Source organism: Rhinoraja longicauda, chromosome 12 (genome assembly GCF_053455715.1).
Source record: "Rhinoraja longicauda isolate Sanriku21f chromosome 12, sRhiLon1.1, whole genome shotgun sequence".
In the NCBI taxonomy this organism is placed as follows: domain Eukaryota; kingdom Metazoa; phylum Chordata; class Chondrichthyes; order Rajiformes; family Arhynchobatidae; genus Rhinoraja; species Rhinoraja longicauda.
In genome coordinates, this window is record NC_135964.1 from 1,524,205 (window position 1) to 1,550,443 (window position 26,239).

A 26,239-nucleotide genomic window follows, 5' to 3' on the forward strand; every position below is an offset into this window, starting at 1 on the left:
GTTGGATGCAAGTACTGTTGAACGGTGTGTGATGGGAGTATATAATAGAGTCTGAAGCTTGTTGTGCAAATAAGGGGATTGTGGCATTTCATTACATATTTACTAACCACAATTGAAGTCACTGAATTCATAGTGTGAGCACAGGTCCTTGCTGTATATCTCCTGGTCTTGAAATGCACAGCTTTCTCTTGCACACTACCAGTGTACTTTCTCGACCATTTGCAGAGAAAATGTAATTGTTTCCCTTTCCTGCATCAAGCCGTCCAGTACTATGTCAGACTACAATGGAACTTCCTATGTGGCAATTTAATTTCAGTTTCATTCAGTCCCAACATACTGTATTGCAGATCACTTTTGAAAGAGCAGGCTGGCTTACAGGAGCGCAGGATAGCACGAACTGGTACAAATCACTCACAGATGCTAACTCTTCCCTGTGATGTGGAGCCACTGAAGTGGGCAGATGGTGCTGGCTGCACACTGAAATCATGACATTGAGCATGTTCATAAGTGATAGGAGAAGAATTAGGCCATTCTGCCCATCAAGTCTACTCTGCCAATCAATCATGGCTGATTTATCTCTCCCTCTTAACCCCATTCTCCTGCCTTCTCCCCATAACCCCTAACACCTGTACTAATCAAGAATCTATCTATATCTGCCTTAAAAATATCCATTGACATAGAAACAAAGAAAATAGGTGCAGGAGGAGGCCATTCGGCCCTTCGAGCCAGCACCGCCATTCATTGTGATCATGGATGATCATCACAATCAGTAACCTGTGCCTGCCTTCTCCCCATATCCCTTGATTCCGCTAGCCCCGAGAGCTCTATCTAACTCCCTCTTAAATTCATCCAGTGAATTGGCCTCCACTGCCTTCTGTGACAGAGAATTCCACAAATTCACAACTCTCTGGGTGAAAAAGTTTCTTCTCACCTCAGTTTTAAATGGCCTCCCCTTTATTCTTAGACTGTGGCCCCTGGTTCTGAACTCCCCCAACATTGGGAACATTTTTTCTGCATCTAGCTTTCCAGTCCTTTTATAATTTTATACGTCTCCATAAGATCCCCTCTCATCCTTCTAAACTCCAGTGAATACAAGCCGTCTTTCCAATCTTTCCTCATATGGCAGTCCCTCCATCCCAGGGATTAACCTCGTGAACCTACGCTGCACTGCCTCAATAGCTAGAACGTCCTTCCTCAAATTAGGAGACCAAGCTGCACAAAATACTCCAGGTGTGGTCCCACCAGGGCCCTTTGGAACTGCAGAAGGACCTCTTTACTCCAATACTCAAATCCTCTTGTTATGAAGGCCAACATTCCATTAGCTTTCTTCACTGCCTGCTGTACCTGCACGCCAACTTTGAAGTGACTGGTGTACAAGGACACCCAGGTCTCGCTGCACTTCCCCCTTACCTAACCTGACACCATTGAGATAATAATCTACCTCCTTGTTTTTGCCTCCAAAGTGGATAACCTCACATTTATCTACATTTTACTGCATGTGCCACGCATCTGCCCACTCAGTGAACCTGTCCAGGTCACCCTGCAACCTCCTAACATCCTCTTCGCAGTTCACACTACCACCCAGCTTTGTGTCATCTGCAACCTTGCTAGTGTTACTTCTAATTCCATCATCCAAATCATTAATATATATAGTAAACAGTTGCGGCCCCAACACCGAGCCTTGCGGCACTCCACTCGCCACTGCCTGCCATTCTGACAGGGACCATTTATTCCTACTCTTTGCTTCCTGTCTTCAAACCAATTCTCTATCCATGTCAACACCCTACCCCCAATCCCATGTGCTCTAATTTTGCTCACCAATCTCCTGAGTGGGACCTTATCAAAGGCTTTCTGAAAGTCTAGATATACTACAACCACTTCCAGGAGATTAGTCAAGCAGTATTTCCCCTTTATAAATCCATGCTGACTTGGACCAATCGTTTTACTGCCATGTAAATGCGCTGTTATGGCCTCCACAACCTTCTGCGGCCATGAGCAGGTAGCTCAATGTGAGTGTGTCTGGTTGAATACGTTCGAGTTGCTCGCATGTTTTAAGGCCATTCGATTTTCTCCCTCTTTTGACTTTTTAAATAAGATTCACATCTTCATGCAACAAAGGATACAGGCTGAGAAGTATTTCACCCGAAATTTAATCTCAGCGACAGAAAAGAGCAGTGTTTCAATTTATGTCCAACGTTCTTCCTACCAACACCAGATAATGACAATGATTAATGCATTTATGAGGAAATAAATATTCATTGAACTCAAATCAAACATATCTCCTATTTTTTTTTTCTCCATTTCAACATCACAGGAATGTACAAGTACCATTTGTCGTTGCCGGAGATTTATTTCGGAAGAACATGGATCTGTGCCCATGACTACATTTCCTGACAATTTATTAGTTCAGCTAAATTAAACCAAAAGCAATAGTTGTGTGTAACCAGAGCAATCAATATCATTAAACTTGATGTCGGCTGTAATCATATCAAATATATGTAGAGAAACAAGTGATTAGTTGTGGACCTAAATCAGGAGAAGTGTGTAATGAAAAGATGATTTGATTGGCAAAAAAACTGTGAAAGTATTGAGGTCAAAAGTTTTTGTGCCAGGCCAGATCGAGAGCAAGTGTACACCTTAAATAATGTTAAATACCAGAATATTAGAAATTACGAAAGGTCGTAAATGCAGAGGCATTTTTTGAAAGAGAGATGCTGCTTTTGCAGATTGTTCCAATGGTTCCAATGGTAAGGAAACAAAACAGATTGTTTTGTTAAAAGTGGGAGCCCAATCTGGTTATTTATAAGGATTCCTTTTTCAGGTCACCTTGAATGCATGTAACGTGAAAGTGCAAATGCATTTTAATGACATCCTCTAGAATATCCCAATATTTAATCAATGGATATGCAGGGGAGGCATCATAACTGGGCATGACTGATGTCTCGACCAAGATCAGATGCTGAAGGCTGGATTTTTTGAAATATTTCATTGTCAACTAGGATGTTTCTGTAAAATTCACATTATTTGCCTTTCCCATTAGGTTAAAAGACAAGTTCTTCTGCACTCCGAATAGTCACATAATTGGCACTCACCAAGACAAAAGAACACTTGATGAGATTCATCCTCTGTGAGCAGTTTATACGGCAAATATTAATTTGGTAAAAACAGCACTGGATGGAATTTTTAAGTAGATGTCTTGTGCTTTCCATCCCTGCTTGTGGCATTCTATCGTTCATGAAACAAATATTTTCCATTTTTAATTTGCAGTAAACAAATCATGTTTATTGAAATTACTCAAAGATTGGAGGTTTATCTTCTTTCCAATGCATTATCAGAAATGCGCAAGATTTAGCCCAAGAGATATGAGAGCTAAACCTGCAACATAGTTCTTTTGCTCGAAAAGATAATTGTTCAGAGATGAGGCAGAGGCAAGATAAAGAAGCATTTTATAATTAGTGAGCTGAGACATGTATTTCTCCCAGATAAGTGGGAAGGGACACAGATGGACCAGATGTTTTGAGAATGGTTGGCTTGATGAGTGCATCAAAATGTGTTGATGATGCTGTAGCTGGAGGTGAAAGCAACTGCAAGTACATGAGTCCTAGTCATAGAGTCATACAGCGTGGAAACAGGCCCTTTGGCCCAACTTTGCCCACGCCGACCAACATGCCCCATCTACACTAGTTCCACCTGCCCACGCCGACCAACATGCCCCATCTACACTAGTTCCACCTGCCCACGTTTGGCCCATACCCCTCTATGCCTATCCTATCCATGTACCTGTCCAAGCAGCAAATATAGTGAACGTAGGTTTGAGGTATAACTTTTTTGAACAATATGAAAGACGATTGAGACTTTGTTCTAAATGGGGAATGCAGGGCAAGGAAGCAGATGAATAAAGTGCCTAGCTCAGCATGAGTCACTGGTGTCGACACATTCTGAATCTCGCAGCCAGTGACTGTTATTCAGTTGCTTGGCACGCCACATCTAGAATTCTGTGAACAATGTGCATGCCACACGTTTGAAAGGATAATCTGCTCTTTAGGAAAATAAATCATCATGTCCACCAACTCTGCAGGTATGATCCATGACACTTGCAAAAAAACATGTTGATTACAAAGGGAAACAGGATTCTATTTCCTTGTGATAATAAAGAAAAATAAATAAATTTATAGAAAAACGAAATCAAAGAATATTGGGAAGGATCAGTTGTACAGTAGAATGCAAAATTCACAAAATAATTCAGAAACGTTGGATAGGTTTCCAATAAGTCAAATGTCAAACCATGCTTGCAAATTCACAAAGAAGTATGTTTAAAGATACTGAAGTCAAGTAAAAGATTTGTAATTATGTATAAATAAAACATTCTCCAATTTGCAAAATTAGTGAAGCTGACGGGGTAAATGACTGCTGTTCTAATGTAACCTGCACCTCCTATTGTATTTCAGACTGTTCCCAGAGCAAGGCTGAATTAAAGACAGGAAGTAATTTGATAACAGCCCAACAAATATGGGCTTCGTGCAATTTTCTTCCAGTTTTTCTCATGATTAACTATTGTGTAAATTTCATCTGCCGAAGCTCTATTTCATGACGTTCAATTATTACAATGCACCTACCTTTAAACAAGCATCCTGCTTGGAGAAGTCTTCAAAGTCCTTGGCTTGGAGCTCAAGGGAGTTGAGGAGAAGGTCCACGTCACACACAGCTTGGTGAAGCTGGCGTATCTCTACCAGGTAGGCGGAAGGCACATAAGAGGGCTCAGGCAGTCTCCCTTCACTCAGCACAGTTACAATGTTCTCTTCGAAAATATTTGGCTGGCGTGAAAATACAACATGATTTTCAAGAGGAAAGAAACAATGAGATGTGAAGCATGAACATTTCATTGCCCATGTTAGCAAAAACACATAATTCTGTAAAATTACTTGACCAATCAATTACTTGACCTTATTCATCTATCTGAAAATGGTCCTTCAAAGATTTCTTTAAGGTACATTTTCATGCATAAATAATTTTCTTGTTGGAATGTCTATACATTGGTTTCAATTATAATGCTTTCGCAAAATAGAATGACATCTCAGATTTCAGGATTGTGAACTAAAGTGAATATGGCTTTATTCCACCTTTATTCTAGAAACTGCTGTGAAAAAGGGTGTTACTGTGAAATGAAGTTCCAACCAAATTCAGACTTTTTGTTTCAATGAACCAATACACATCATGGCTTACTCTGAGCAAAGTTAAGTCATTCACTGCCAGTGCCAAAGATTTTTTTGTATGGTCTTATTTGTAACCTGATGATGACTCTTCCAAATACTTCATCCAATTTTGTCAGCAAGCAAACATACTCCATTTAAAAGGTGGGAAATGTGCGTCGTTGATGACTGAACTGAGCTCCAATCATGCAAAGACCTCAAACTCAAATTATTTTAAATGATTTTGCCAGTCTCTTAATTCAATTTTAAAATATTTGACTGGCTGGCTCACTTGGTTAAAAAAACATTTGTGATTTAGTACATTTCAGACTTAGATTTCTAGGCCATGCAAGCTTGGCATGAAGTGGCCAACAACAGTGATGATGCATCATATTTTACAGTCTCACCCATTAGTGCATCAGCTAATTTAGCAGAAACGAATGAAATAAAAGTCAAATGGTATGAGCGGCAAAATGTATCAAGACTTACGAAGCAATGTATTCACTGGGAAGTGTGTGAAAGATTGGGCAAAAAGTACTGAGCAGCTTTTTACATCTTAAAAATAGAAAATCATGATGCAACATTCAGTGCGTTTCTTGTAACACTGTTTAAGGTTACTGATTGAAATAGCAGTAATATCCCCAGCCTTCCCACATAAAGGAATTGTGCAAATAAAGGTTCATTTCCCATGCAGCTTTTTATCATCAAGAGAGCATCAAGAACAAGAAACATATTATATATAAGTAATGTTACTCTTCTAAATAACAATGTTTAAATCTATGTGCCCTGTGAGGAAAGTAATCTTGAGAATCTCAAGTGTCGGCATCATTTCACGTATTTCTCCCAAATGTGTGAAACATTTTTATTTCATTATGCAAAGATCTCAATTTTCATCTTCAATGCCGGGAATAAAGTAAATGGTTCAAAGAGCTCATGTTTCACTTCAGCCGTGCAATTTACTCCATTTACAATCATTCTGATGGAAGAATAAATCATGTAATTCAAGGGATGAGTTATGCGTTTGTGAAAATCACAAACTATTATCTCTACAACATCGCATAAAGCTCACAATGACATAAAACTCTTATGTGGCTCATTGATTAACATTTTATCATATACTTCAAACGGTTCAAAAATATATCATGTCCTTTATTTTCAAATAGCACTTATTGGCTGCTGTTTGCAAATAGCTTAAGCTAAATCACTGTGCTTCCATTTTGGGTAAATATACTTATTTGATTATCTCTTATGTTGGCACAAAGAATATTTTAAGTTAAACTAAGGATGGAATGCTGAAGATTTATATTGGCTTGCTAATAATTTGTAGCATGAATACAACAACATGAAATGTACAAAAGCACAAGTATAAAAGCATTGAACAATTCCTGTAACATTTGTGCCAGCAATCAGATGGAGACAGAATAGAATATCCCGAAAAGTTGAGTTAATAATTTAAGGAAGTCTTAAAAATAAGTCATCAATTGGACCGAGAAGACTACTCTTTACACAACCTATGCATATGTGGCTGAATTACAACTGCCCACCCTCTCATACAACATCCCGAGAGTCCCTGCCAAATCCTCAGCAACGCAAACCAGATCTGGAGCATCCATGCCTTTCAGAAAACATATGGAACCAGATCCATTTGAAGGGGATTACTGGAATTTTGTTGAGGAAATTCCACCTGTGTAATGAACAACCATTTCTTAATTTCAGGAGGTGTGAATGATCCTGGTGTCTATTTCCAGAATTTCCTTCTTTACTTCCATTTAAACTGGTCACATGGGATAGCTTTCAATTTATGCCACAAGAAGATCACTGCAGCTCTTACTTAGGCAGTAATACTGGTTATATATTGAGTGAGCAGTGTGTGATGGAAAGTCAGTTGAATACAGTCTGGTAAAATTAAATAGAGAACAGATCTGAAAATTAATCTGGGATTTTTTTTTTCATATTTGCAGCTGAAACATAATATGTCTGAAAGCTTCAGATACAAACCCTAATTTTGCTCAGGTGGTGGATCTTAGTTGTAGGGAATTCAAAGAGCAGTGAAGATTCATGATTGAGATGGAAGGAGGGGAAAGGGAGAGTGATGTGTCAAAGTCATGTTCCTGCATCTGATTAGAGTCAGAGTGATGCAGTGTGGAAACAGGCCCTTCAGCCCAACTTGCCCACATCGGCCAACATGTCCCACCTGCCAGCATTTGGTCCATATCCCTCCAAACCTGTCCTATCCATGTACCTGTCTGTTTCTTAAATGTTAGGTTAGTCCCTGACTCAACTACCTCCTCTGGCAGCTTGTTCCATACACCCACCATCCTTGGTGTCAAAAAGTTACCCCTCAGATTCATATTAAATCTCCTCCTCACCTTAAACCTAGGTCCTCTGGTCCTCGATTCACCTACTCTGGGCAAGGGACTCTGTGCATCTACCCGATATATTCCGCTCATGATTATCCGATGAAACTGTCACGTAATCAGAACTGGCTGTGTTAGAAAGAAAGAATTCCTCTGACAGCATCATATCCCAATCGCCATCTCCTCCTGGAAAGGGACAGGATTGGGCTGCCATTTGGCCCTACTGATAAATAGCTTGCAACCTCACACCTACATGAATAATGGTCACTTAGTCGAGCTATCAAAGCTTCCAGTGGAACTGTGCAGGCAGTAGGTAAGTGTTTTTTTTGTCAGAAGAGCAATGAATAAAAAAAATAACTGCATCACTAAATTATTATTCATTTTATGAATTTTGTTCATAAACTCATCTAAAGAAAGGTAGTGCATGATTTCTCTTTGAAGAATACAAATCAACCTGATAATAGAGAGTTTATTTTACACAAAGCAAGTGTCATGTATTCTAAGATTAATAGACTTCCTGATCTTAGCTTTTGGGCCATGAATGTTTTCAATCAATTGTTCTTTCATAGTCGAAGGTATTTATTCACAAAATGCTGGAGTAACTCAGCAGGTCAGGCAGCATCTCGGGAGAGAAGGAATGGGCGACGTTTCGGGTCGAGACCCTTCTTCAGTCTGAAGAAGGGTCTCGACCCAAAACGTCGCCCATTCCTTCTCTCCCGAGCTGCTGCCTGACCTGCTGAGTTACTCCAGCATTTTGTGAATAAATACCTTCGATTTGTACCAGCATCTGCAGTTATTTTCTTATATATATGTTCTTTCATAGTCGGACTGCGAGCAAAGGGAGAATCCACTGACAACACACGAGCTTGATGGATGGTAATTTCCAGCAGCAGCTCTGCAACGTCGTAGATCGTTGAACTGCTTGCTATCTGTGAAGCTTTCCTTCATAAACGGGGGCTGATATCTTCCAAGAATTCAAACAGCTTTGCTACACTCTCTAAATGTCTTTTTTTCATAATTAACAGTAGAATATAAAGGAGAAAAACTATTAGCTTAATAGTATTAGCTTAATACTCTTGTTTGAATTACTAGTGAAACCATCAAAACCAAGCAAATGAAATCTATATTTCGCTCACCAAATTAAGCTGATCATGAGGGCAAAGATACAAATTGATGTGCAGCAACAAAGGCATGTGGAAGTGAAACAAGAAATCAGTATATGACTGGCACCCACTACGATGTCTTTTTTATTTAAAGAGTGCAGTTAATCAGGGTGCTACTGATATACTTATTGTGAATTTGACCTGATGTACACAATTGAGTAACATTTTAAGCATATGAATAGAAATAGTGCTTGACACAGAACACCTAAATCAAATAGAATTACCATCACTGCTAAAGAATCAGAGATGCACAACTTAAAAATGTGCCATTTCCCCAACATGCCTTTGGTAAAGCTATGAAATCAGTCTTGTGCTTTCCCTACAGCCTTCTAAATCTTCCCATTTCCATTCTATCTCCCTTTGGAAGTTATGATGCTGAAGAAGATGGATTTGTTAAAGAAACAGCAACAAAATTATTTCAACAGTCAGTAAAGATTTATAATGTCATGTGTTGTTCTTTACCACCTCATAACGTGACGACTTAAAAAGTGCAATAGAAGCATCAATTAATTAACCGCTATTTGAAAACATCATACAGAAATGAAAAAAAAGTGGAGAAAATATTCATTATTAGAAACCAAACACACAATTTCTAAAACAGTTTGTTTTGCATTTCTTGAAATTCTGTATCCAAGAATAATCGTGTGATTCACCACTTTACTTCATCACCACCACCACTGAACAAGTCAGTTATTCTGTGAAAGGGAACTTAATTACAACATGCAGTTGTTCCGCCTTAGCAACCAATAAATCACGACTGGGAAAAAATTAATCAGTCCAACATCTTTTTTTAAATATCCATTTATGACCTTTTCCCTGAAAATATATTACTTTGTACACCCTATATTTTCTTAAATGGACAATTAAATGGATTTGTGGTGTTACATCCTAAAATGTTTTCATAAAATGTTTCCTACACTTTTAATATTGATAGGTGACACATATTATCACCCGAAGTTATCTTAAAGACAAGTATAAAAAATAATTCACCATTTCTTTCCAATGCAAGGGAAATAAAGAACTCCAGTGCCTTCTGGTTAAAGTGGACTGTAATGTGGTATAGCTTAGTTAGTTAGCTGTCAAATAAAAGGTGCATTGTACCATTTCATCTTCCAAGTAATCAAATTTAGAATTACTCATGTAAAATTACTCTCTGCTAGGAATAGAAATCAAAGTGTGAATCTTTCATTGTTCAGCCTATTAATACAAACGATCAACTGAGAACAGTACCTTTATACACAATGAAACCAAATTATGATGTGAAAATAGAAATATATGGTACATTGCATGATATTACTCCATCCATTACTGCATTCCAGTGAGGAACCTATTAATATTTAATCAATTCCCTCATTTGCTAAAATAATGACTAATGGAAAACCGTACCCAATATCATACTTTGGCCATTAATACCTCTGGAAGCAATTAGTAAATGGCCAAAAAAAAGAGTTTGCACCTTCTGTCACCTGTGGGAATCACACTAGTTATGCTGGTTAACCCTAGTCACTGAGAAACATTGAGCCAGTTTCACAAACATTAATGTCCCATTAAGAAAGAATGACCAAACAACATGTCAGTTAAGGAACATTTTTTGGCAAGAATATTGGGAAACTCCCCTACTTCTTCTCACTCAATGCCAAGAGATGTTTTACATACACCCAAGTGGATATGGAGATATCTGGTTTACATCTTGTATCAAAGACCATTGACAGAACACCACTTCTTCAACTTAGTTTTTATGCTAAGTGTGTGGAATTTAATCTGATCCAAGGTGATGATGTTTCTAATTAGCCAAGGTTTACTATATCTCTTCTCATGTAATGCATGTTTCTGCACCTCCTCTCTTGTGACACATCTGTCGCTACATTGCCTCTCTTGTAACACCTGTCCCTATACCTCCTCTCATTAACACCTGTCTCTATACTTCCTCTCATTAACTCCTGTCTCTGTACCTCCTCTCATTAACAACTGTACCTACACCATCTCTCTGACTCACACCTGTACCTATGCCATCTCACTGTAATATCTATATTTATACCTCCTCTCTGTAACACCAGAATCTACACCTCGTCTCTGTAACACCTGTATTTACACCTCCTCTCTGTGACACCTGTATCCACACCTCCTCTCTGTAATCATACCTATACCTCCTCTCGGTAACACCTGTATCTACATTTACAAGATGGCGCCCAACCCAGGTGACTATTTGTGTGCTAGCCACTGAAGCAGATCTACAAACACATATTAGAATTGCTCCACACTCTGAAATCTCTATTCCTGCAGCAACATTTCTTACTTTAACTATGATACCCTTGGACTATCCTTGATTGGACTTTGCTGCCTTTACCTTGCATTAAACGTTATTGTCTTATCATGTATCTATACACTGTAAATGGCTCAATTGTAATCATGTTTTGTCTTTCTGCTGACTGGTTAGCACACAACAAAAGATTTTCACTCTACCTCGGTACACATGACAATAAACTCAATTGAACTAAAACTGCACCTCCTCTAACTCCTCCTCTCTGTAACCTCCTCTAACACAGACCCACACCTTCTTGCTATAACACCTGTCCCGACACCTCCTTTCTGGTAACTCCTGTCCCTCTACTTCCTACCTGTACTACATGACCTCACATCCCTTTCGCATTTCCATCCTGAGACACCAGCAGATCTTCTGGGTGAGACAGGTGGGAGGTGTGCACCTCTTCCAACTTTGGCTACTACATTCAGTGCTCCCAATGTGTCCTCCTCAACATTGCTGAAACACGCAGAAACTACCATTTAGCCGAACACTTGTTCTCCATCCGCCAAGGCCTGCTGGATCTCTCAGTGGGTCATCACTTTCCCCCCATCGAGCCCCTGCTCTTCCCCTCCTCCTTATACTCCTCTTCCATCCCGAGTCCCCATTTACCCACATCCCTCCCATCGGCTTCACATTTCACTCTCTCTCTCTCCTTATGTGACACCCTATTGTCTCCTTTTCACCTCTAGCCTTTCTCACTTACTCCACACATCTGTCAATTACTCCCCTCAGCTGTATCACCTATAGCCTTTCTCACTTACTCCACACATCTGTCAATTACTCCCCTCAGCTGTATCACCTATCACTTGCCAGGTTTTATCCTGCCCCCAAATCTCTTTTCCAGCTTTATTCCCCCTACGACAGGGGCATAAGATATACATGCATTTAAATGGACAGGGGCTGATTAGGGATAGTCAGCACAGATTTGTACGTGGGAGACCGTGTCTCATGAATCTGATTGAGTTTTTGAAGATTCAACCAAAAAGGGTTGACGAGGTTAGAGCCGTAAACAATGTCTCTATGGATTTCAGCAAGGCGTTGGACAAGGTAGCATGGTAGGCTGCTCTGCTCTGCTCACGTGGGGTCCAAGGAGAACTAGCCGACTGGATAGAAAACTGGCTTCATGAATGATGGTGGAAGGTTGTTTTTCAGACTGGAGGCCTATGACTTGTGATATGCTTGAAGGATCAGTGCTGGACCCATTGCTGTTTGTGGTTTATATCAATGATTTGAATGTACATACGAGGCATGATTAGTATGTTTGCAGAAGACACAAAAGTGGGTGGCATTGTTGACAGCGAAGATGGTTATCAAAGGTTACAGCAAGATCTTGATCAGCTGGGCAAGTGGGCAGAGGAATTGTGAATGGTTTAATACGGATAAACGTGAGGCGTTGCATTTGGGGAACTCAAACCAGGGCACGACCTACACAGTAGATGGCAGGGCTCTGGGGAGTGTTGTAGAGCAGAGGGATCTAGGAATGCAGGTCTATAGTTCCTTGAAGGTGGCATCGCAGGTAGATAAGGTGGCCAAGAAGGTTTTTGGCCCATTGGCCTTCGTCAGTCAGGGTTTTGAGTATAGAAGTTCGCTGGAGAGGCCAGATTTGGAGTATTGTCTTCAGTTTTAGTCACCCTGCTGTAGGAAAGTGCAGAGTGCAGAGAGGATTTACAAGGATGTTGCCAGGACTTGAGGCCCTGAGCTACAGGGACAGGTCGGGTATGCAAGGAGTATATTCCTTGGAGCAGGGGCAGCACGGTGGCGCAGCGGTAGAGTTGCTGCCTTACAGCGAATGCAGCGCCGGAGACTCAGGTTCGATCCTGACTACGGGCGTCGTCTGTACAGAGTTTGTACGTTCTCCCCGTGACCTGCGTGGGTTTTCTCTGAGATCTTCGGTTTCCCCCCACACTCCAAAGACGTACAGGTATGTAGGTTAATTGGCTGGGTAAATGTAAAAATTGTTCCTAGTGTGTGTAGGATAGTGTTAATGTGCGGGGATCGCTAGGCGGCGCGGGCTCGGTGGGCCGAAGGGCCTGTTTCCGCGCTGTATCTCTAAATCTAAAGGCATCGGAGGATGAAAGACGATCTTACAGAGGTGTATAAGATCGTGAGGGGAATAGATAGGGGAGATGCACAGAGTCTTTTAGCCAGAGTAAGGGAATCAAGAACCAGAGGACATAGGTTTAAGGTGAGAGGGGAAAAGTTTAATAGGAATCTGAGGGACAACGTTTTCACACAGAAGGTGGTGGGTATATGGATTGAGGTGTCAGAGGAGGTAGATGAGGCAGAAATTCTAACATTTAAAATACATTTTGACAGGTACATGGATCAGAAAGTTTTAGAGGGATACGGGTTAAACACGGGCTAGTGAGACTAGTGTAGATGGGGTATCTTGGTCGGCATGGGCAAGCTGGGCCAAGAGGCCTGTTTAGGTACTGTTTGACTTCAATCAGTCTGAAGAAGGGTCTTGACCCAAATGCCGCCTACCCATTCCTTCCTCAGATAGAATCTGACCCGCTGAGGTCCTCAATCTGGTGGTGCAGCAGCAGAGTTGCTGCCTTACAGCACCAGGGACCCGGGTACGATCCCGACTACAGGTGCTGTCTGTGTGGAGTTCGTACGTTCTCCCTGTGACTGTGTGAGTCAGGTTTTCTCCCGCACTCCAAAGACGTACAGGTTTGTAGTTTAATTGGCTTCAATAAAAATTGTAAATGGTCCCTGGTGTGTTGGATAAGGCTGGTGTATGGAGGTCATCGCTGGCAGCACGGACTTGGTGGGCCGAAGGGCCTGATTTTGTGCTGTATCTCTAAAGACTGAAGTGTAAATTCCAGCATCTTGTCTCTTGTATAGCCATGGTTTACATTTATTGCATTTATTATTCTTTTCAGGTCAGGTCCAATCCTAAAGCCAGGTTCTTGGGGACACAAGAGACGGCAAATGCTGGGATCAGAGCAGAGAAAGAAACTGCTGGAGGAAATGAGCAGACCTTCGGAGGGAAATGGCCAGACACTTTTTTTGGGTTGGGACCCATCGTCAGACTGTTCTTCAGACACGTCTTGTCTGCAATGTGATATCTAGTTAATGACTCTTAAATTAGTGTCATGAATATATCACTTCGGCTTGCACTAAATAGCTTCTCCATTTGCAAATGTGAGGCAAAAATAATTAAAACAGCAGGCATTTGATATTGTGACATTTATACGAGCAAACGAGTCACAATGGAGGGTCTCTGTATTATTCCATATGTCACACAGCAGGAAACCAAATGCTAAGTAAGAATCAAAACACTAACCATTGCTAATTGTATCATTTGTAATGAAACCCAAGTTGGATTTAGTTCATTAACCACAAGTGTTGGGAACTTGCTCAAAGAGCAACCAGTTCACGGAGCATCATTTGCGTTACTTTATTCCTTTAATTTGTGGGGGGGGGGGGGATTCTCAAGGCATTTCTCGATGTTGTGAGGGAATTGTATGCCAAGCAAAGGGGAGAGGATTTGGAAAGGGGACTAAAAGTTTGTCATAAAAATTAGTTATAAACAGGTCATCTGAAAGTGGGTGGTGAACTCTTTTGGGAGGAGATGCCGGCCAATAAAATCTCAGTAGAGTAAGGCCAGATGGAATGATGGTCAGTGGGTGCAAAGGAGATCAGATAAAGATCAGACACAAAATGCTGGAGTAACTCAGCAGGTCAGGCAGCATTTCTGGAGAGAAGGAATGGGTGACGTTTCGGGTCGAGACCCTTCTTCAGGCTGAAGGTCTCGACCCGAAAAATCACCCATTCCTTCTCTCCTGAGATACTGCCTGTCCAGCATTTTGTGTCTCCTTCAATTTGATCCAGCTTCTGTAGTTATTTTCCTACAGATAAAGATCAGAGATCAGATCAAGGGAAATTCAAGGTTTGGAAAAATGGTAGAGATGGACGAGATTACAAAGATACGGAGAGATGAGAGCAAGGCAGACTAGTTGTAGGGAGACACAAAAAGGTGAAAAGGGGACAGGGTGAGGTGGAAGGGGAGAACGTGAAGGTAGGAGGTGAGAGTTGAGGATGGAGGAGTGAAGTACAACAGAGTGAGGAAGGAGGGAGAGAAGGACGGGTCGAATGCAGTCGAGATTATTAATTCTGCCGCATTTGGGGAATTGGAGTCAGTACATATCAGTGCAGAGATGTCATTGGCAGTCAGTACGAAACATGGGGTAAGAAACAGCCAGCAGAGTTTGAGGCAAATTGAACTTTATGTTGTGGGGAAAGGGTGGGGCATCTTAACAAAGATCATTTGACATGACAAAGACACAGATGAATGGGATTTTTCTCAATGCAGCTGACAAATGTGGCTGCTCTGTCTAAAACTGGTCCCATACGCTAAATATGTCATTTGTTGTGTCTATGAGCAGAACAGATCAAGTGGTGGTGGGCTAGTGGGAAGCCTGGCTAAATGAGTAGAAAGTTGTTCATCGGAGATCAGAATCAAAGGTTGGCTAGAAAGAAGTATCGTCCACATAACCCAAAGCAAAAGTGAGAAATGGGCTGCTGCTATTGTTTTTGAAGTGGCGTCTACATTTTGCTCCTTTCATGATAAGTTCCATCATAACTGTTAGGGTATGTTCTTCGGTGACCTTTAAAATAATGCATCTTAATGAATTTAATCTGCTCTATAAATTAAGTGTTTCTCAGCCTTCCTTCACCACATCTAAGATCACGTGAAAAAGGCAAATAAGGAGAAATTACGTAATGTTTTACCAGTTCTTTTGGTTGAAATGGAGGCTATGGAAGCAATTTGTGTATAATCTCACATGAAGATATTGTGTATAATCTCACATGAAGATATTGTGTATAATCTCACATGAAGATATTGTGTATAATCTCACAGGAAGATATTGTGTATAATCTCACATGAAGATATTGTGTATAATCTCACATGAAGATATTGTGTATAATCTCACATGAAGATATTGTGTATAATCTCACATGAAGATATTGTGTATAATCTCACAGGAAGATATTGTGTATAATCTCACATGAAGATATTGTGTATAATCTCACGTGAGGATATTGTGTGTAATCTCACGTGAGGATATTGTGTATAATCTCACGTGAGGATATTGTGTGTAATCTCACGTGAGGATATTGTGTGTAATCTCACGTGAGGATATTGTGTGTAATCTCACGTGAGGATATTGTGTGTAATCTCACGTGAAGATGTCCCCCACAGAACATATTGAATGTTACATTATTTCCAGGCACCAATACGAACAAGGCATCAGGAACATTTAATGTTGATCCTAATATTTGTTGTACACAGGCTCAAAGTGATGCATGAAACAGGAAAGAGAGATACATGTTGCTCTATCTTTATCTTTGGCTTTATCTTGCACTAAACATTATTCACTTTATTCCCTTTATCATGTATCTGTACACTGTGAATGGCTCGATTGTAATCATGTATTGTCCTTCCGCTGACTGGTTAGCTCACAACAAAACCTTTCACTGTACACGTGACAATAAACTGAACTCCACTTCAACCTGCAACCGCAGGAGATTCCACACCTGTCCCTTTACCTCCCCCCTCAACTCCATCCAAGGACCCAAACAGTCTTTCCAGATGAGACAGAGGTTCACCTGCACCTCCTCCAACCTCATCTATTGCATCCGCTGCTCTAGATGTCAACTTCTTTACATCGGCGAAACCAAGCGCAGGCTCGGTGATCGCTTCGCTCAACACCTTCGCTCGGTCCGCCTTAACCAACCTCATCTCCCGGTGGCTGAGCACTTCAACTCCCCCTCCCAATCCCAGTCTGACCTTTCTGTCATGGGTATTTATTCACAAAATGCTGGAGTAACTCAGCAGGTCAGACAACATCTCGGGAGAGAAGGAATGGACGACGTTGTGGGTCTCGACCAGAAACGTCGCCCATTCCTTCTCTCTCGAGATGCTGCCTGACCTGCTGAGTTACTCCAGCATTTTGTGAATAAATACCTTCGATTTGTACCAGCATCTGCAGTTATTTTCTTATACTTTCTGTCATGGGCCTCCTCCAGTGCCATAGTGAGGCCCACCGGAAATTGGAAGAACAGCATCTCATATTTCGCCTGGGCAGCTTGCATTGACTTCTCCAACTTTAGATAGTTCCTCTGTCCCTCTCTTCCCCTCCCCCTTCCAAGATCTCCCACTGTCTTCCTGTCTCCACCTATATCCTTCCTTTGTCCCGCCCCCAACATCAGTCTGACCCGAAACGTCACCCATTCCTTCTCTCCTGAGATGCTGCCTGACCTGCTGAGTTACTCCAGCATTTTGTGAATAAATCAATGCTCAGTTGCACCATCTTGAGTGACTTTTCCAGCAACACTTTAAATGGACCACTAATATAGCAAGTTTATTGAGCTGCAGCACATAAATAGTTTAATACTTCACTACGCACCCTCTCCATTGCTTACTCATATCAGAGTCAGTTCAGCATTCATGCTGTTTGATGAACATCGTTCACCTGTTTAATTCAAATAAGGCAGTATACTAATAGGCCTTCAATCAGTCAGTTCGAGGTTATCAAGTCCAATCTTTCAGAAAGTGGATTAAACATTTTTATATGCTTGGCTAAAGGAGAGCAAAGACTTGCTTATTAATGTCAGACACTGGGACTACGTGTAGAAGTCAACAGCATTGTTGAACTCAACAATCTATCAAAGACAGACCTGACACTCATATTGAATCAGTTAAGTTGCAGACTTAAAGAACACTCCAGTTGGAAGCATCAGCATTTGACTTCATTCTGAGTGAAATGGCAGTGAAACAAATTTTAAAAGAAACAAAATCATGATTACTTACTTAAACTCTCAACACCAAGTACTCACCGTGCACAAATATTACTCTAATATTACCCTATTATACAAATATCATCAGGAAAGTCAGAGGATAAATATGCAACTCTGATATGGAAATGCTCCTCTCCATTTAGACTGATTTATTGTATCAGGTGAACAACCAAGGACCAGAACTGCAGGTCCCATGAGACAAGTAGGGATCCACATGTATAATATGTGATTTATTTAAAAAGCGAGGATTATTATCAAGAGTTCTAAGATGAGTAATTTCTAGTAATTTCTATATTCCAAATAAAACACATTCACTCAAATAAAAAAAGTTGCATGGAATGAACCTTTGAAATGACCAGTGTTTAAATAATTGTATCACTGAGTACTGCATCAAGTCAGTCTGCAAACATGCTGCTCGGATTTTGGATGCCATGAAAGATGAAGCAAATTAAAAATGAATCATGTATTTTACCTTGGAGTTGAACCAGAAAGTTGGAAATTTTATATTTTAGCTTCTGAATAGTTTTCTTTTCAGTCCTTGATTAGTTTATTGGGGGTTGAGAGGGGGGGGGTCGTTTTTGCAAAGCAGGAGCACCTGACAGAATGTCCTGGGGCTGCATTTGCTTCCAAGCAAACACAACAAAGCCAATTTTTAAAATGCTTTCTTTATGCATGGCCCATTTTAGTAAAGAGTGCAAGCAAATGATTAAAGCTTGCTTTGGGAAACTCACAATTGGTGCATAGTTCGATCTTCGAAACTGAGCAAATTTGCTCTCAATGTGATTCCAGCGTTTGTTGAGCTGGAGAACCTGCAACTCCAGTGCCTTGGCAGCTCCACTCTTTGACAGGCCCTGCGCTTGTCTGTACACTGCCATCAGGTCTCCTCTCTTCTCTTCCAGTTCAGCATCCAACTCCTAGTGAGCAAAATCATAGGGTCCCAGTGCAGTTAGCTAGCTATTGTGTCATCTTGTCAAAGAAGAATAAAACAATGAAACGGAAATAAACACATTTTCAACTTTGGACTTCTTATTCTTGAAGGAATTTTTTTTTTCCAGGTTTGGAGTTTTTAATCTTTTATTGTAATTTTATCATGTAATTGTGTGGAAAAATAAACATTGCAACCAAGTTTTCTGAAAAACAAAATACCCAGATTTTCCAGTGATCAGTTAAACTGATGCTGTACCTAGTCCTGCAGAATTACACACAAGAGCACCAGCCTTGCATGTAAAAGTGGATGGTGCAGTGCATCATGAAAAGGTAATCATATTCAATCCTGTGGTTGACTATGCTAAGTGCTCAAACTGGAGCATTATGCCTGTGAGGAAGTTGAAGAATTAGCACCCAACTTCAAAAATGTTATACCCAATGCATTGGCAGAGGTCAGTTCAGCGACTATTTACATATATTCACATACGTGCAATGGATGTTCATCTGGATGTTGCTAAGAAGAGAGGACTTCAGTTATGGGAAGGGATTGGATAAGTCTGGGCTTGTTTTCTCTGTGGGAGGTTGGTGGCTTTGGGTTTGGGGAGTAGATATCTGCACTTTAGAATATGGGTGGCATAGAAAATGTAAAGTCAATACCTTTTTCCCCATGGCCAATGGATCAAAACCAAACATGCCACTGATTTTTGAAAGGTTTAAAGGTAACCAAGGGATTTTTACACAGGTTGAAATGTGCTATCAAAGGCGGTGGAGGAATCAGATGCATTTACTGTGTGTAAGAAGCATTTAGACATAAAATAAAATGGATGAGATAGAAAAATACGGTCCTAATGTGGGCTAGTTGGACAATCGTATAGAGGCAGGAAGGTTGGCATGTACATTGAGGACATTCTTTACAAGAATGATCCCAGGAATGAGTAGGTTAACCTATGATGAGCGTTTGTCAGTACTGGGCCTGTACTCGCTGGAGTTTAGAAGAATGAGGGGGAATAGCATGGAAACATACAGAATAGTGAAAGGCCTGGATAGAGTGGATGTGGGGAGGATGTTTCACACTAGTGGGAGAGTCTAGGACCAGAGGTCACAGCCTCAGAATTAAAGGACGTTCTTTTAGGAAGGAGATGAGGAGGAATTTCTTTAGTCAGAGGGTGGTGAATCTGTGCAATTCTTTGCCTCAGTGGATATTTTTAAGGCAGAGATAGATAGATTCTTGATTAGTACGGGCGTCAGAGGTTATGGGGAGAAGGGAGGAGACTGGGGTTAGGAAGGAGAGATAGATCAGCCATGATTGAATGGCCCAATTTTACTCCTATCACTTATGATTTATGGCAATGGGCCTGTTGCTGTGCTGTACAACTCAATGATTGACCTACTCACAAGCATCAGGTGCACGATTGGCCCAAACTCATGTTTTAAAACCAATTTAATTGCTTTATTTTATTTTGTGAAATGGTGCCTACCACCTTTACCTGATTAAGTTAGGAGTGGGAATATCTGAGCTGAAAGTACCTTCTGTGATTTTTGATGAAGAACTGCCAGGCAATATGTAATGTTAAATGCCACAAAGGACATTGCCTTCTTTATTTCAAAATTATTAATCCAGATAAGTGAATTCACAACGTTTATTTCTGTTTTAAATACATTAGGGACTTTTATCATAGAAATCCTAAATTGCCCTAAATCTGAAACAATTCCTTTCAATTTAATGAAGAATTAAAAAGCATCCAATTGCTGGGATATTCCATGTCATTTCCCTTTTAGCGACTGATTGTGATACTTTACAAATGTTCGCCTTGAGTTATTAAGTTTACGTTAAACTTGTCAATTTAAATGACAAAGAAAGTAAAGAAGCCAAAACAAACTATGGATCATAAAAAAGCTGATTCTGCGATATGTGAGCAAATCCACAGGGAGGTGGCAATGATAGCAGTGAATGTGCCCTGAGCAAACAAGTGGCAGTAGGTATACAGTGGCAAGAGCAGACGTGTACCCACACAACAAAAGAGTTGCATCAGCATCATTTTCCTGAACTCCTCCTTACACAAGGAAAATTATGACTTTTCATTAATTGGTGATCAATTAAAAAACTTACATCAATCAGCTATCAGAAAAGTAAAGTAACACTGAACAGATCTTTGCACTCTGAGTGAGGGTGAAAATATTTCTTTTTCAATGTTCAGTGCGGTGTAAAGTAGAATTCATTGCAACCTCAGCATCTATAAACACTCTTTAAGCACCTGTTAGAAATGTCATCAAATCCAAAAATCAGTTGACGAAACTTGTTCAAAGTAGGCATACCTACTTGACTTCAGTTGACTTTCCAATTCATTGAAAATTGGAAATTATAGAAAATAATTTTCAATTCTAGAAAAATCTATATCCCCCGGCATTGGTGTTAACATACATGTTTAAGCAATTCGGAAATAACAGTCTTTAAAATTGCAAGGAAAAACACAATTTTAAATATTAAAAATAGCTTTGTGCATTCGGACTTCACTGGCTGCTATCAAAATCACAGCAGAAATGTAGTTTACCTTTAATCACATTTCACTGCATATTAGCAATACTTCTTCCATATCCCCATTTAAAACTGTTATTGTTTTTCCTAAAATTTGAGAGGAAAAATAAACGCAAACACCTGTTTCTAAAAGAATGTTACCTTCATCTTCTGGACATCTTTGGGTTCTGGCAGATTGGCTAACCTTTTCTCAATGTCATCCAACCACTGCAACAGGTTATCAGCCTGCCTCCTGTACTGATACCATTGAGGAGTAATCTCCAGAGCCCTTTTCCTTCTTAGAGATCTCAAATCCTGCGCAAAAAAAGGCCAATGATCATTACTTGATAGTCAGCAACACAAACGCCCAAGGTTCAGATTTATTCTAAATTCACACAACTTGCTAATGGCATTTGTTTTGGTTCTGCCAAGCCCAGTTCTAAAGGGTTTGTTATAGATTACTCGTTCTCATGGAGCACAAAAAGGGTAACATTTCAAACTGGTGACCTTCCACCAGAAAACTTTGTCGGCTTCCATTTATGTGGCGACTCTTTGCATACCTTGGGTAATCAAAAGATAGAATTTCACCGTGACTCCTCACATGTGACAACAAAGTATCCATTCACTCATAAAACTTTTTGATGGAAGATCGTTAACTCGATTTAAGTTGAGATGCGGGTACTGCCTAGTTGTCTCCTACAAGGTCAGGGAATGGAGAATTAACTTAGGAGCTCCATGACATGGGGTTCCAATCATTGCCAGCATTCTGTTGCACAGAATAAAGTACAGAGGAGCCAGAAAGATTACTCGGGGTTTGGCAAAGGCAAGATGTCCAGAAATCCATTGGTGGTCTGGACTTCAAGTTTAGGGAGATAACGGGGTAGGCAAATAATTAATGGTAGAAGGTGCTTTCTATTAGATGTCAGGGATCCCAAGTGCATTTGTGGCAGGAGAGTGTTTGTTGGTCAGGTTGAAATAAACAGCTTGCAAGGTGTACATTAGCTGGAGAGATCTTCACGAGCAATGCCATTGAGGCCATTCCTTGACAATGCTGCCAGGTTTACAAAGGCTCAAGAAGCACAAATGAGATGAATTAGAATGAGAACAGCTGCTAAATCTCACAGATGACCTCATTGAAATATTTAAATGACCGAATGGCCATCTGTCCCTCATCCCACTTCTGCCGAAAGTGGTTCAAAATGCGGTGACTGATTTTGCTCCAGATTTTAACTCTGTTGCGGTGCTCGCACCCCACCTGTAACCCATTTTGGAAGTTAATATTCATCTGCTCCATTCCTCTCTGAAAAGTTTCATTCCAGAATCTTCTGTTTTTTTCACATTTCAGTTATCACCGTTGCTATCAAGATTTTTTTCCTTGTGAAACATTTGAGGAGCATGCTTCAATCTGCTTTGTTTTTTTTAAAAAAAGAAGCATTTATTTATAATCTTCATTTTCTCCCTTGCAACTTTGCCAGGACACACTTCTGTGGAAACTAAAGGTTAAGCTAACTGTGTTTTTATAATGTCTTCAGTCATGTTACAGGGATATCCAAGTGACTTTATCACTAACTACTCCTTGCCACGATAAGGAACCTGCTTTGAAACATATTCAGTGCTTGACTCCAACTGTGAACCAGGCTCTGGAACCTTGTTATAATATAGAGAATCCACAGCTCTGAATTGGAATCCACAGCTCCATATCAGAGCTCTGTGCCACTTCTTGGCAAGTTTAAAGGTGAGGAATTCATGTGTAAGCGTTAAATCCTGTGCTGATTGCATTTGTTGATAATTCCTTTTAATGTTAATTTATTCTAAAAGTGCACTCGAATAGCTGAATCACAAAGGATCGATGCCCATCTTCTGAATGGGCAGTTTGATCATCGATAATGAAGCAATAAGAATTGTGTGTCTTTCAAAAGACTTCTTCAGATCAGAAAAATGAGTCACCTTTTAACTGTGAAATGATTGACTATTACTCAGGAATGTTAGTAGACTCTTTAGCATTGACTGCTGTGCCTTAATGAGAGGCAATGATCTAAAGAGGTTTCATGAAGTGCCTGCTGTGCTCCAAATAGCAGACATGCACAATCTTCCCATAATTTCCTGCAAATTTGTCCGTTAATTGCATATCTGTATTTCCCTTAAAGCAACACATTGTCAATAAACGACCAGGCATCTGCAAAACTGTATTGTCCATTGATTTAAGCAAAACTTCATGAGCATTGCCATTATGAGTGCAACTTGGAAGATCAGATGGGAAAGTTGTGAGGAGTAAACCTGCAATTTTCTGGTGTAAGTGTTGCCAGAAAGTGAGGTCCCAATTGACGGCAATCTGGAAAATTATTCAATTGCCCCTTAGACTGAGGGAAAGTTTGCATTTGTTTCTGCAATCCAATCATCAGGCCTTCTACGCAAAGGATTCCAGACAGGTTCAACAAAGTAAATTTAAAAATAAAGCACACAAATCAAATTGCTGGAGGAACTCAGCATTTGTGGAGGGAAATGGACCAAGACCTTTTCAGGTCAGGACACTTCTTCATAATGAGGAAAGGGCCTGACCTGAAATATCAATGTTTGTCTTTGCTCAACCTACTAACATCTGCAGTCCTTTGTGACTTTTTTCTCCTCCATGCTTTGCCATTAATATCAAAGCTCTCACAATGACAAAAGAGCATTGGCGAGTTTGCGGGGATAGTTGAAAACCTGAGTGTTTCCTCTGGTGTTTATGGTTGAACATATCATATCATCATATCATATATATACAGCGCGGAAACAGGCCTTTTCGGCCCACCAAGTCCGCGCCGCCCCGCACATTAACACTATCCTACACACACTAGGGACAATTTTTTACATTTTACCCAGTCAATTAACCTACATACCTGTACGTCTTTGGAGTGTGGGAGGAAACCGAAGATCTCGGAGAAAACCCACGCAGGTCACGGGGAGAACGTACAAACTCCTTACAGTACAGCACCCGTAGTCAGGATCGAACCTGAGTCTCCGGCGCTGCATTCGCTGTAAAGCAGCAACTCTACCGCTGCGCTACCGTGCCGTGTTAATGAAATATATTTATAGGTTTATTATTTGAGAGTTTTGTCGTGCTTCACTGCCATATGCAGCTTCAAAGGGTTCTTGATTACTCCTTGGGCCATGAAACAATGCTCAGCATGAGTAACAGCATAATTATTGCAGATGATGAGTTGAAATGGTGGTGGCATTGTGACAGTGACAGCTTCCAGAACTGTTTCCCCTTCCTCTCTCACTCTGGCCTTCTCTTCCCTCTGCTCGCTCAGACCGAGGATGATCCTGAAGGGTTCCTGCCTGCTGCCTTCTGCTGCTCACATTTCTATCAACATTTATTCATTGCCAACACCACTGCCTGAGGACAAGCTGTCAATTGAACATATTGTAAAAGAGAAATAGAATAATCGGAATTTAACGAGGTTCTGCTCCTAAATCTGTTGCACAGTAATAACCCGTGGAAATCATTCAACCTTCCAGAAATCTGAAGACCAATTCAAGGGCAAGACCACCAATGGTCTTAGTTTAGAGATGCAGCATTTATGCAGGCCCTGCGGCCACTGAGTCCACGCTGACCATCGATCACCCGTTCACACTAGTTCCATGTTATGCCACTTTCTCATCAACTCCCTACACACTAGGAGCAATTCACAGAGGCCAATCAACCTTCGAATGTGCACATCTTTGAGTTGTGGGAGGAAACCGGAACACCTGGAGGAAACCCGCCTGGTCACAGAGAGAATGTGCAAACTTCACACACACACACACACACACACACACACACCTGGATCCCTGGTGCTATGAGTCAGCAGCTCTTCCATCAATGCTACTGTGCCACCCTAAAATTGAAGACGTCAGAATGTCTTTGCCTGGTTTCAAATCGAATACCTTTTACGTTTAGGTGAACATGATAACCACCAGACTACAGAATCTCTGTTCTGAGCAGAGGACTGCTATTATTAAACCTCTGCCACTTTCGTGTCTGTGAATGATATCTGATGACTCAAGTATCATCCTTCCACCTAACCATCAATTCTGACGGGCGGCGTCGTGGCGCAGCGGGAGAGTTGCTGCCTCACAGCGCCAGGGATCCAGGTTCAATCCTGACCTCTGGCCCTGTGTGTGTGTGTGTGTGTGTGTGTGTGTGTGTGTGAAGTTTGCACATTCCAAATACATGCAGGTTGGCAGGTTAATTGGCTTCTCTAAATGGTCCCCAAGATGTCGGACAGAAGTAGTGTCCAGGTGATCGTTGGTCAGTGTGGACTTGAAGGGACACCTGTTTCCACGCTGTATCTATAAACTAAACTAAACTGCTGTGGAGTAAATTCATGCTGTAATGTATGTCTTTGATATTTGGTTCACAGTAGATTAGATGGCAACAGATAAAATAGAACTCCTGTCTGAGCATCCAGGCCATAGCATCAGCAGGCAGGTCTTAATGATCAAGTTTTTAAAAATAAAATTCCACTTGCATGTAGATCCTGTCAGTGGAACATTAATGTAGCCATCACTCATCATTGCTCAGTAGACCAAGAAAAGCAAACTGGATAATTGTACCAATGTGCTCCACGCTAGCCTGGAGAGAAGGGAAAGTAACTCTTTAATTTAGAGATACAGTGCGGAGCCAGGGTCTACAGCCCTGCCAGTCTGTGCTGATCAGCGATCACTCTTACACACACACATACACACTACACACACACTACACTACACACACCAGGGACAATTTTTACAATTGTTTTTACTAAAGCCAATTAACCTGCAAACCTGGCATCGGGGAGGAAACCGGAGCACCCGGGAAAAACCCAAGTGGTTACGGGGAGAACGTACAAACTCTGTACAAACAGCACCCGTTGTCAGGGTTGAACCCGGGTCTCTGGCGCTGTGAGGCAGCAACTCTACCGCTGCGCCACCGTGCCGCCTGTCATCAACTGTGATGAGTATTTTTGGTGTCATCT

At 40.9% G+C, this 26,239-nt stretch overlaps 1 protein-coding gene across 9 annotated transcripts in view; it reads right to left on the reverse strand.

Moving 5' to 3' along the window:
- Window positions 1–26,239, reverse strand: part of dmd (dystrophin) — a 1,595,363-nt gene that overhangs the window by 870,014 nt on the left and 699,110 nt on the right. For all 9 annotated transcript variants that reach the window (XM_078408877.1, XM_078408870.1, XM_078408878.1 and 6 more), the window contains 3 exons: window positions 21,426–21,578; window positions 18,553–18,735; window positions 4,617–4,814 (listed from right to left, as the gene is read on the reverse strand). In XM_078408877.1, coding sequence (XP_078265003.1) covers window positions 4,617–4,814; window positions 18,553–18,735; window positions 21,426–21,578 — 534 coding nt within the window. The remainder of the gene's footprint in view (window positions 1–4,616; window positions 4,815–18,552; window positions 18,736–21,425; window positions 21,579–26,239) is intronic.